This window comes from Protomyctophum bolini, assembly GCF_963924005.1.
Source record: "Protomyctophum bolini genome assembly, chromosome: 11".
NCBI lineage: Eukaryota > Metazoa > Chordata > Actinopteri > Myctophiformes > Myctophidae > Protomyctophum > Protomyctophum bolini.
Window position 1 is genome coordinate 45,169,823 of NC_137872.1, and position 13,062 is coordinate 45,182,884.

General features: G+C 41.7%; 2 protein-coding genes across 3 annotated transcripts in view; both read left to right on the forward strand.

The window, feature by feature from the left end:
* Window positions 1–8,113, forward strand: part of LOC308324606 (myosin-10-like) — a 158,440-nt gene extending 150,327 nt beyond the window's left edge. For both annotated transcript variants that reach the window (XM_080776736.1, XM_080776735.1), the window contains exons 38-42: window positions 732–855; window positions 1,873–2,081; window positions 3,564–3,672; window positions 4,098–4,270; window positions 5,478–8,113. In XM_080776736.1, coding sequence (XP_080632862.1) covers window positions 732–855; window positions 1,873–2,081; window positions 3,564–3,672; window positions 4,098–4,270; window positions 5,478–5,637 — 775 coding nt within the window. In that variant the 3' untranslated portion in view covers window positions 5,638–8,113. The remainder of the gene's footprint in view (window positions 1–731; window positions 856–1,872; window positions 2,082–3,563; window positions 3,673–4,097; window positions 4,271–5,477) is intronic.
* The window catches only part of LOC308324607 (myosin heavy chain, fast skeletal muscle-like), an 84,472-nt gene that overhangs the window by 38,347 nt on the left and 33,063 nt on the right, over window positions 1–13,062 (forward strand). The gene's annotated exons all lie outside the window — the stretch shown is intronic.

Here is a 13,062-nt window from a genome sequence, read left to right on the forward strand (position 1 = left end):
TTGAGCCACGGATCAATGATGAGATTTAGCCTCTCAGACCCCAAAACGAAGAAAATAAATTGTTGTCGTTGGATATGATTTTGTCCACAATGTTCCATCCTGTATTGATATTGGACAACAGGCAAACGTTGATCAACTTAACAGTTATTTTACCTTCTCTAATTGCCTGTAGACTATAGACTTCTTGTAAATTAAGTAATGCAGATGTTTAACAATAATTTAACTCTTGAGAGGGTTATATTATTGCATAACATAACAACGGAATGGAAATGAGGTTTAAGCCATAGTGCAATCTGTTAACACATTTGGTAAAAAGGGAGAAAAAATATATATAATTTTGTCTTGAGATATTATCCTTAGTGAATAGTGATACGATGGTGTCCCGCACTGGAAATATCCAGATCTGCTCAATACGCCGCAACGTGAAGGTTGTAGATTGTGCAATGAATACATTGGGTTGGAGAATGGAATCTAGAACACTTTCCTGAATGTTTTATTGTGATGTTTACCCTGTATTATTATGGTATTATATGCTATTTCAGCTAACACATGTTTAGTACAATAGTACTTCTTGGACTGTACTTTTTTCTCCCCTCTGACTGCCAATGTGTCTCCTTTCAGCCAATGCAGCATTCTCTATAATAACATAGAGTTACATTAGTTACGGTAGATATAGATTATACAATTTATCGAATATCGTTTTCAAAACTGTTTGTGTGTGCGTGCGTCAGGTCTGCCCTGATGGACGAGAAGAGGAGGTTGGAGGCTCGTATTGCTCAGCTGGAGGAGGAGTTGGAAGAGGAGCAGAGCAACATGGAGCTGCTGAACGACCGCTTCAGAAAGACCACCATGCAGGTGTGCAGCGTTTACTGCAAACCTTTTAGCTCCACACCCAGAATACATCGTTAGCATGTAGATCAGGGGTGCCCACACTTTTTTGACTCGAGAACTACTTTTAAACTCAACAAGATCTATCCACCCCAAAAATTATTATCCCATTGCTGAAAATTGTTGGAAACAGTTAACTGAGGAGTTAGCTTTAAGACAAACACACTTCTGGGAAATAGAATGGCAAAATGTAATTGGTAGGTTTTATACATGTATATAACTTTGTTTGTCTGCAACGCTCTTGAAAACAATGTTATTGCTTTGTGGGTTTGAGCTGACAGGCCTTTTTATGGTAATCAATGAAGTCACCTTCAAGTGGCAGATGCAGATGTTTTTTATTATATATTTTAGGAGCATGTCATGTGGTCTACTTGCACAGCCTATGCGATCTACTGGTAGATTGCGATCTTACCTTTTGGGCACCCCTGATGTAGATTGACTATTTTCACTAATTAAAATATATATTTTTTCCCCATTATTATTATTGTACTGTATGTATGAAATTCATACAATTCAATTCAATTTTTTTTTTATGATTATAATGTTTTGATATATCAATTTAAAGGTAGGTTAAGTGATATTATTTGGTTAAAACAAAACTATCACAATATAGAGCTTTTTAACACTTATTTTAACCAAATAATATGGCCTACCTTTAAAAAAAAAAATTGGAAATGGAAAACTAACACTGAGATGCATGCAAGGATCCGGCCTTAAAATCAGGGGCAGCAGCTCACGAAGAGACAATATTTACTGTGACAATGCTTTCCTCTCTTTAGGAAGTTCTGGAAGAAAGTTAAGGCATTATAGATATTACATTTTGAACAAAATAATGACGTGCTCCAAGACAAGTCTAATTCATTGGCTGTTGAGTTTAGTCTCAGAACCTCTCAGATTGAAGGAAATCATATTGTTAACAAATCAATACCCCTGCATCTCTCTCTCTCTCTCTCTCTCTCTCTCTGTCTCTCTCCCTTTGTCTAGGTGGACACCCTGAGCACAGAGCTGAGCGGGGAGCGCAGTGCGGCCCAGAAGAGTGAGAACGCTCGGCAGCAGATGGAGCGGCAGAACAAGGAGCTGCGGGCCAAGCTGGGCGAGCTGGAGGGCACGGTGAAGAGCAGGTTCAAGGCCTCCATCACGGCCCTCGAGGCCAAGATCATACAACTGGAGGAGCAACTGGAGCAGGAGGCCAAGTGAGACTGAATGTTTTCTCCCCCTTTTTAACCCATTTTGGACTGAGGTAGATTTAAAAAAAAGGCTTCTAAAAACTGAAAAACCCATGTTTCTATGTCAGTTTCTATGTCAAGGACCCCCAGAATTATCTTTATTGGGCCACGGACCCCCATCTCCAAATATGTAGTTCCAAATTAAGGCCCGGCCCTACCCTACCCTAACTGGGTTGGCCCGAGACTCGGCCTGACCCTAAAAATGTTAGGCCCGAAAACCCGAAAAGGCTATATGGCTATATGGCCGCGGCGCCTTGCGCCGTGGTTCAAATGTTATTGAGGCGAGTGTGAACGGACTAATCACCGAAATAAAGGATTTATGCAACATGGTAATTGAATGATAATGTTCCATTTCCAACATTCTAATGGTTTCCAGCGATTTCCAGGGGTGAGTAAACATCTTTGAATCAAGTAGCAGCGATCATCTGATGTGACGCAGTTAATATGTCCAATACTGTCCCCGTTAACAAAGTGCAACTTTTTCATCATTCACCGTTGGCTAACGTTGTGCAACAGTCCAGAACAGAGCTATACAATATTATGACAACTGTCAACTTGGCTATAATCTACTATGTAGTTTACATTAATCATTGCCTCTCAAACCCACATACCACGCGTAATGTGCGTTGCCTAACCAAAAGAACAGACATACAAACAATCAACATGCCACTCGATTGCGTGTCGACACCTTGCAGATCTGTTCTTTTGGGCACACAATGAGGCGCGCTGTGCTACTATATGGCGAAATTAAATTGCTGTACAACTCTACGATTTGGAAACCAAATAGTTGTAGCCTACAGTGGGCGGTAACATTGCTTGGTCATCATGTAACTATATTACGATCGTGTATGCAGTGAACATTAATATTAGCGCTTTCATAGTTATATGGAGCATTTCCCGTGGTGAAGTTGATTAGGTAATTTAGGTTATTCACCCAGCTGGGTTCAACGAGACAGCAGTGTCTCGTTAAGCCCCGACGTTTCCAAAACGATATATTGCGGGATGAATCGATGAATGTATAGAACATTTAAGCATATGGCAAGTTAACTTAAGTTATATACAACAACCACCGTTTTATTCTGTCACTTGTTGCGCTGCTGCTGCCTCCTCCTCCACCATGCAGTCCGGTCACATAAACTAAACTGTAAACTGTAAAAGTTAATCGCCAACATTCACCAGCTCAGCCCTCTTCATAAATACATTACACAAACAACATAATTGTTATTTTTGTTATAATAATAATAAAAAAAAATATATACAAATACAATTATAATAATAAAAAGGAAAATCACAGAGCCTGAGGCTCGGCCCGTCCCGACTAATTATCGTGCATTTTGGGCCCGACCCTACCCGAACATGTCGGGGCCGGGTCGGGTAGGGACGGGTTCGGGCAGAGATTGAGAACTCTAAGCGAGCTCCAGCCAATAACCTGTCTTTCCATTGTACAAGGGAGCGAGCTGCAGCCAATAAGATTGTGCGGAGGACAGAGAAGAAGCTGAAGGAGGTCTGCATGCAGGTGGAGGACGAGCGTCGCCATGCCGACCAGTTCAAGGAACAAGTAAGGAGTTTTATTTATTTATTGTGCATTTGACATTTCCAACCATTAAGACCTGAGACCAGATCAATCCTGACAGTTTTCTGAAAAAACATATCAGTGGTGCTCAAACTTTTTCATATCAAGGACCCACAGAATTACCTGTATTTGGCCGCAGACCCCCATCTGCTATTTTTCAACAGCTAAAGGTTAAAATAATGGTTAAAGTGGTTAAGAGCTATAAGGTATCACAGATGCATCCTCGGGTCTAAATGGTATACGTTGACTACAGTTATTCCTTGAAAATAGTCTATTGAGTGCAATCTTTCTCATTTCAAATATTATATTTATTTTGTGCATAATTGCCTACAGGTATGCATTACCTCACATTCATTGCTGTTAATTCAATGTACTATCATTAAAACATTATATATCCACGTGTGTGTAAGATGGAGAAGGCCAACTCTCGTATGAAGCAACTGAAGCGTCAACTGGAGGAGGCTGAAGAAGAGGCCACCAGGGCCAACGCCTCGCGCAGGAAGCTTCAGAGAGAGCTGGATGACGCCACAGAGGCCAGCGAGGGTCTCAGCCGTGAGGTCAACACACTCAAGAGCCGCCTAAGGTACTACTGGCCCATACCTCCTAAAAGTACTGGTCCCCAAACTGTGGTACTGGCCCTTAGATTCTAAAATTACTGGTCCCCAAACTATGGATGGTACTGGCCCTAAGCTCCTAAAAGTACTGGTCCCCAAACTGTGGTACTGGCCCTTAGATCCTAAAAGTACTGGTCCCCAAACTATGGTACTGGCCCTAAGCTCCTAAAAGTACTGGTCCCCAAACTGTGGTACTGGCCCTTAGATCCTAAAAGTACTGGTCCACAAACTATGGTACTGGCCCTAAGCTCCTAAAAGTACTGGTCTCCAAACTATGGTACTGGCCCTAAGCTCCTAAAAGTACTGGTCTCCAAACTATGGCACTGGCTCTTAGCTCCTAAAAGTACTGGTCTCCAAACTAAGGTACTGGCCCTTAGATTCTAAAAGTACTGGTCCCCAAACTATGGATGGTACTGGCCCTAAGCTTCTAAAAGTACTGGTCTCCAAACTATGGTACTATGGCCCTTAGCTCCTGTACTGGTCTCCAAACTAAGGTACTGGCCCTAAGATCCTAAAAGTACTGGTCTCCAAACTATGGCACTGGCTCTTAGCTCCTAAAAGTACTGGTCTCCAAACTAAAGTATTGGCCCTTATACCTCCTAAAAGTACTGGTCTCCAAACTAAGGTACTGTGGCCCTTAGCTCATAAAGCACTCGTTGCCAAACTATATTGACCCTTAGCTCCTAAAAGTACTGGTTCTAACCGTAACCCTGGACCTTAGCTCCTAAAGCAATTATTCCCAAACTAAGGTACTGTGGCCCTTAGCTCCTAAAAGTACTGGTTCCCCAAACTCTGGGTCGTGGGCCACTTTGTATGGGTCCTTTTATTTTTTGGTTTCCAACATTTTACTAGAAAAATCGAATAAATTCCATACATTAGAAAACAAATGTTTAAGAAGTAGTGAAAATAGCCGATCTACTGTACAAGCTCACAACGTGGCTCAATGTGAGCTCTTTTCACTAGTTTGGGTTGCGGAGAGACGTCACATTTCACGGGCTAAAATGTTTGGGAACCACTGAGCTAAAGTCTATACAGTGCTGTATAGAATGCTACAAAAGAGCCGCAGCACATTGTGCTCTTTTTTGTTGTTGTTTGCGGTTATCTGCCTCTCCGAGAAGAGATATTGGATGTTTCTAAAAAACAAAAATAAACACTCTGCCTTTGTAACGGTTGCAGGCGTGGGGGCCCCATCAGCTTCTCTTCAAGCCGTTCCGGAAGGCGGCAGCTCCAGGTGGAGGGAGCCTCCCTAGATCTGATATCTGACGACGAGCTGGAGAACAACAGGATCACCACTGACAACAATGCCAACGAGACGCCGGCACCGACCACCGAGTAGAGGACCCTCCCCCATATGCACCGCCCTGAAAACTCCAGTGGGGGGGGGGGGGGGGGGGGGGTCGCTGGGGTCTCCTATCCCCCTCCCCTCTGCCCCCATTTTTAACACCCATGCACAGAGAGCCCCCTACCCTGTATAGATACTCCCTTACCCTGCCCTGCCATCCTCTCATGCACCTCCCGTATGAAGCATGGCCCTGAATCAGATCCATATATTTCCTCTGGACTGGCCTTTCTTACCTCGGGACCCTCCCCCCAACTTTAAGCAGACACCAGCCGCCCCCCCCCCCCCCCCCCCCCACCTCTCTCTATCTCTCTCTCTCTCTCTCTCTCTCTCTCTCTCTCTCTCTCTCCGCTGCTCCAGTTAAGGTTGTGGAGAAGAACCACTACTCTGCCTTACACCGTTCAAGTCAAGCTGCAGGGCTGTATAATAGCATCTCCCACCTTCGACTCCAAACGAATATAGGCTGTGCTGCAATATCCAGTCTGAGATTAGTTTTTTAAAGCTCATATTAAGCAAGTTTCTTCTTTTTTTTGTTTTCCCCTCGTCTTTTTTTTGGCATACCTTGTCACAGGCCGGCAACAGCACAATTGTCATTATTTGAAAAATGATGATCGCACAAAATTGAGCCAGAATTCAGGTGGTTATTGGGATAATAAAATAAATGCTGAAACAATACCACAGCAATATTTCATAGAAACACATTTGATTGGCAGCAGCAGCAGCCTTCCAACTTATTTTCTTACCATCATAGCATACAGTATGGCTATCATAGCTTATGTTAGTTAATCTGTAAGTGACTACAGTTCAGTGTTGATCAGCTGGTTGCTAGGATTGTTTGCTTGCAGATGTAGAAGTGAATGAGACTGTAAATTTGCCTTGTTGCCTCAGTGCTTCAGATGTTCGTCTTTTGACCAGTATTGTGAAACTATTAGCGTGCACCTAATCTTACAGCAGACTTCATTACTGTACCATAATGGCTTCCATTGGACCCCAGTTTCTTTCCATTAGGGGTGGTTTTAGTTAGAAACTTGAATTGTTTGGCTGTGAGTATTCAGCCAGTGTTGAGTATTTGATGTCCACATATCAAATTCTCAAACTTTGCAAAGGGTGAACTGAAAATAGATGACGGAGTGTGAATTCAAATGATTCATCATTCATACTTGGCCTTTTTATGTGGAAAGTCCAATGGTCATGGTTATGATTATACTATTAGAATCTGAATATATTTCTGTGTAATGTCCTTACTATCAAGTATGTTTTCTGTACCATGTACAAAATACTTATAATAATTCTTTTTTTGACCATTTATGTCCTTTTTGCAGTATTCGTGTTTATAAAATGCCTGAAATATTATGAGCAAACATGATTTACAGACGAGTAATGAATGTTTTATTCAGGTTTTAATTAGGGAAACAAGATTGGTTTTTAATGCTGTAGATCAGGTGATCCACTTGGGTCCATTGAAGTGAATGTGTTATGCTGTACATGTCGGTTACAAAACATGACGTTACTGTTTTGTAGATTGTGTGCCACATATTTGAGGCCTTTTTTTCCATTTCTAAGCAATCGTGCATCATTAAAAAAGGAAGTCAAAACAGGTTTCTCAAACATCTCTAGAAAGTGCCTTAGCCATTCCTTAAGTTAGCAGACAGTAAGATGCAAACGGAATACACTAAACTATCAAATCCGGCGTGAACCGAATTTTACCGTGTATAAAACATGTGTTGCGTGAAAACCGTAATGAGATGTTGAAAAACATTTGTTTTAGCTTGCTTTGTCATGATATCAAACCACACGCACAACAGTTGTTTCAACTAGCTTTGTCATGAGTTTTTACCACACGCCATGACATATTTGTCATGTTTTGATGGACAGCTTGGTATGAGTGTTATTAAGGTGATATTTGCCCCAAACTTTTTAGCTTCTAACAGCAAGGGGGTGTTTTGAGGATAAGCTGATTATATAGGCCTATACCTTAACATAAATTCAGTATCATGTTTCCCAAAAAAATGTAGGTCAAGACCCCTAAAAAATAGTTGTTGTCTCCCAGAGACCTGGACTAACAAAATCCATTATAAATTAACCACTTAACCCCCATTTAATAGTGAAACAGATCTACAAGCTTACAATGTGTTCACTTTGTTTCCCTTTTATTTATGGAACTCTTATTTTTTCTGACATTCTTTTGAAAAATGTTAGAAATGTTGGACATGTGGGAAAACTAAATTGGATAATTGTGACCCAAAAATGCATCCTGACCCGTTGTTTGGGAAACACTGAATGAGAGGGCCTGCTTTCAAAGCTTTAACATGCATATATAAGGTTATTATTACTATTACAAACCTAGCTGGCTGTTGACAACAAGACATTATTCATCAACGTTTATTTCTACTTCTACTTTATTTCTACATACTCTACGTATGTTTAGACTTATTTTTCCTTTTTTGTAAAAGACGAATAAAAATATTCATTTAGAAAATGTCTTCTGTTCCTCTTGCATTTAGCATCTGTATTCCGTTGTGCTTCTGAATTAGATACACATTATTAACATTATTATCATTATTTAAAGGAAAAATAAAACATGGTCAGACCATGCAATATTGATATATAGCCATTTTAATGATTGCATTCATTTAAAAATTGTATTGAGATAAATATGTTTACATTGAACTCAATTTTAATTCTAATGTTTATGCAGTCTATTAATTCTGCTATTAATTGATTTTCACTTTTTTGAAACCATGAAAATTACACTGCAAGCAGCGATGACCGGGCTCTCGCGCGTCTGTGGATGTAGTCAATGAAGTACATAAAGGTTTTAATCTACTTCATTGATGGCAAAGAACAGCCACTTAAAATGGGAGAGTACTTTGCTTAAGGCAATGAAACCGCGTCTTTGAGAATTGATGTGTTGGTATGTGATCTGACAGGCGTACATACCGTAGACACAGTGATGACACTACGGCTACGCCCTGACAAGCAGATTCCGTGACAAGCAGCAGTGTTGATGACCTTTTCCTAACCTCACCTCATGTATGTAGTTATGTAGCAGAATCCAGTTTAGTGAACGTTTCGTGAAGATTCTTGTAAACCATGTTTTTTCTGTTCTATGGACCCTAGAGGACACAACAAAAAAACGGTTTAAATTTTGTATTTCCGCCCTAACAATATTTGCTCACGATGGCAATACATGGCTATGTGTAGCATTATTTTGGGTTTGTCTGTATTTCTGTCAACATCATTTCTCCAAATCTGCCAGGCCGATTTACACAAAATTTGGTACAGGAGTGTATGATGGGCTGTAGAAGACCCCATAAAATGTCGCCAAGATCGGCCTATAGGTGGCGCTATAGCAACCAATTAAAAAAGTAAATTCATGACTATTCACAAACTACTTGTCCAATTTCAATGAAAATGTCTTTGTTCTTGCACCAAGGGCTTCTACACAAGCCATGCAAATGTGATCATAATACACCCATAGATGGCGCTACAGTAACCCATTTAAGAAGCAAATGCATGATCTTCCAAAATTACCAGAATGATTTTCATGAAATTCTGTAATTGCTATGTTATTTCTCAGTACATTTAAGTGATTTGAAAAACTCTAGGTGAGAATGAAGTAATAGTCACTCTTCGTTGCTAGTCAAATATGTTATGACCTAAACATAAAGGAGGAATACACAACTTTTAAAAGTGCACAAAGTAATGTTTATTTATAATATAAACAATAACTTAAAGCTTCAACATGCGACAGGTCAACAATCTCCTCCAGTTCATACAAACTACGTGATCGGAACTGGCTCTTGCACCTAGCCTCATTGGAGCAGACGTGTATTTACTTTTTTGCCTACAATTGACACGACTACACCCAGAACATACGTAGCCAACCACATTGCACACATGCATCATTTGGAACATAGATATCCCTCAGTATGTCGAGATCCGAGTGGTGATTTTGTCGTCAGTACCAATCCTGTTCCTTTCACAGCCGATGGACCTGATCACGCTCAAGAACATGTGAACAAGATTCATAAAGGAGAAGGTGCCATTTCTGGCTTAAGCACTGATCCTCAGCGTCTGCTGAAATAGTGCCTGAGTACCCAAGTACTGGCAAGACTGGCTGGTGAAACTGAGCGCCTACTTAGCTGATGCCAACCCAAAGAAGTATCACCAACACTCAGAAACTAGAAATGAACGACAGGATAAATCTGTGAAACAACTGAAGGATGTGTTGAGCAGTGCAAATCCCTTATGTCATCCAGAAAACGATGATGAAGCTGAAATGAAGTGCCAACTTTGTTTCCAAACAAATAATGCCAACAACAGTGCAGAGCCATGTCTTGGACATTGAGTTACTAAAGTTAATCAATCTGTTTATTGCACCCTTGACCTTGTTTTTTTCCACTCTGCTCAACCCTGGTAAAAAACTGGAGGTTACGCAGTAACCGTAGTTATATAGGATATATATGCGAGGCAGTTCGCTATGGGACGCGTCCAAGCTTGGGCGCGGACAACATAAGTACTTTAATATACTCACATTCTATTAAACCAAGAGAATGGGCCTCTCTTGCGTCATGACGTAATATGTGCCCTCTCGCCCGAGGGCATAAAAGCACGTATTTGCACATGCGCTTTATTCCGACACTTTTCTCCTTCTGCCGTGGTCAAGCAAGAAGGGTATCCTGGCGAACTGCCTCGCTTATATCTCTTATATAACCACGGTTACTGCGTAACCTCCAGTTATATGAAGATCTAACGCTCGTCAGTTCGCTATGGGAGACGTTATAAACTCCCTTCAAGTATCACTGAACGAAAAACCCATCCTCTGGTGTATCCCTCCAGGGTCGCTGACGTCAGACGCCAGTCATCCCCTTACGGGACCCTCATATAAGCCACCAGGTCCCCGACCTGGTGGTCTCGTTTGTCAAGAATGGGACCAGCCGAGTCACCGACCCGGTGGTCCCGTCCCTACCTATGAGCCGACAGTATATGCTTGGGGCCTAACAAATGACAGTCCCAGCCGCCTTATTGTTCTAGGCGGGCCTAAGTCTATATCCTTGCTACAACAAACCTCTAAGGTGACAGACTTACTCGAGGGACCTGCTTCGACTCGAAGCAGGTCACGGATGGCTCCGACACATCCAGGTTATAGAATCTAGAGAAAGTTGACTGTGAGGACCAACTTGCCGCCGTACAAACATCCTGAATCGAAACGCCCTTATAGAGCGCCCAAGATGCCGATATGCTCCTCGTGGAGTGCGCTCTCAGTCCGCTATATAGCCATATAGCCTGTGCAAAGGCAAACACCTTGAAGACCTGCTTGAGGTGAACAGTGAACAGTGAGTGAAAGACTATCAGGCAGGATGTGCAGACACTGAAGGCATCAGTGTCGTTCTCTGTGTCCCCAACAAGTCAACCAAAGCAATGTTACCAAATCAAAGGACCCTTCACATCAAGTCACCTGGGGCAGGGTGAGCAATCGTATCGTTTGTTGTTCCATGATCAGATCTTAACAGTATAATCAGCCTATTGTTAATAGACAGAAATGTAGCTAAAAGGAAAGGATAATACAAAAGTCCTTGTTTCAATTGTGGTCCTATTGGAATGGAACATATATTTATTTTTTATTTTTCCCATGTTACTTGAAGATTCTAGACAGTATTTGTCATTGTTCCAATAATAAACACCAAGCAATTAAGCAAAGCATTTGCCTCCCTACCCCCATGTTGATAATACAGGTGTGCCAATATATCGCAATACTTCCTCAATCAATACACCGTTACAGATATCGTGATATATCGTTCATGAAATCGGTCCAGGTTCATTGCACGTTATGCTTAGCATTTCAATGTGTCCATCTTATTTTGTTGCTTGTCAATTACATTGTCACTACCTACAGTATTTTAGTGATGGATTAATTAGTTAGTACGAGTAGTACCCATTGTGGACAGACAGGTTGTGGACAGGTTGCGGTCAGTGATTTACTGTTTGGAGGAGGCAAGATTCATGTACTTATTGGCCAGTTTGTGACGCAAAATATTTTGTACGATTTTGGAATAAATACATAATTCCACATTTTTGTTTGCCTTCTTCTTTCTTAACGTTTTTGCAATATTGCAATATATCGAACATCGTGATAGAGTTATCGGGCCTAATATCGCCACAGATATCATTGATAAATATCTGTTTATGGTAGAATTAGAACAGATAAAAATATGCGGTTAATTTGTGATTAATCAGATTAAATATGTTTATCGATTGACAGCCCTAGTACTCTATACACAGACAAATTAGTGGCTGTGGCAGAAATAAAGTAGCACAAAAAATGTCCACCACAGTGAGGACCCCAGGACTGCTGGCATCAAGTGCTCGTCTACAGCCTCCCTGGGTGACAGCAGAGTGACTCCAGTACCAGGAAATGTAGAAGTGACAAAATTACCGGGAAGGGGGAAAAACTTGAGGGAATGCTAATTGCTTCAACATTTGCCCTTTACAGTCTCTCCACCAGTGTCTTGATAAGACTGTATATGACATTCTTCGATGATCTTCAAAATAGTGTTTGCCTTTCTCTCTTTTTCGTCCACATCTGCATACACATATCCAATATGAAGGATGAGGGAAGACTTAAAACTTGAAAATAAATGAGGGATGTCATGGTGGCTAGATTCCCTTCATGGAGGACAAGTCTGTGCATTTGTGTAATGTTGGGTAGACACTGTCCTTAACAGATGTGGGTCAGGAGGATCCAGGACCCAGGGGTGGTCTTTTAAATGGGTCCCAAAGACATGTTATGGAGTCCTACTTCAACAACATTAGAGTACAGTACCGAGTACAGTATTGCATCCCAGGACCCGCGGAGGCTGACAGGTTTGGGTCCTTTCTCATTTTAGTGAGTCCAAGGATGCAGGATGCTATTTGCATCACTGCTGAAGTATGCTGCAGCTTTAATTTGCCTTAGTTGGATCGCACTTAGTCTGGAACCTCCCCCTTGAGCTTTCCGCCATGGGTGACCCTACCAGGAGCAAAGCTCCAGACGGCATAGCTCTCAGGTTCTTTGGAACTCACAAGCTTCTCCACCACTACAAGGTGGCGACCCGAGGAGAAGAAAAAATAAATGGAGAAGGAAAATTAAATTAGGGTAATGGGTAGGTGAGGATTAAACATGGTCGTCCTGCCACGACACAGCACCGGCTGGTGAGTTAAAGAACTCAACAAAGGTCCTTCTCACAGCCCGAGCAACTTCACCTGGATCATTCTCAACAATCACCATTGGGCGGAGGGAATCGGGAGTCTCCTCTGCCACGTCGGAAGCAGATGACTGAAGGTGCCATCTGAGGAGGTTGTGCAGGACAGTGATGGCTCTCACAACCTTCTCTGCATTCTGAGGATTCAGCTGGATCACCGTGTGCAAGACGCGGAACT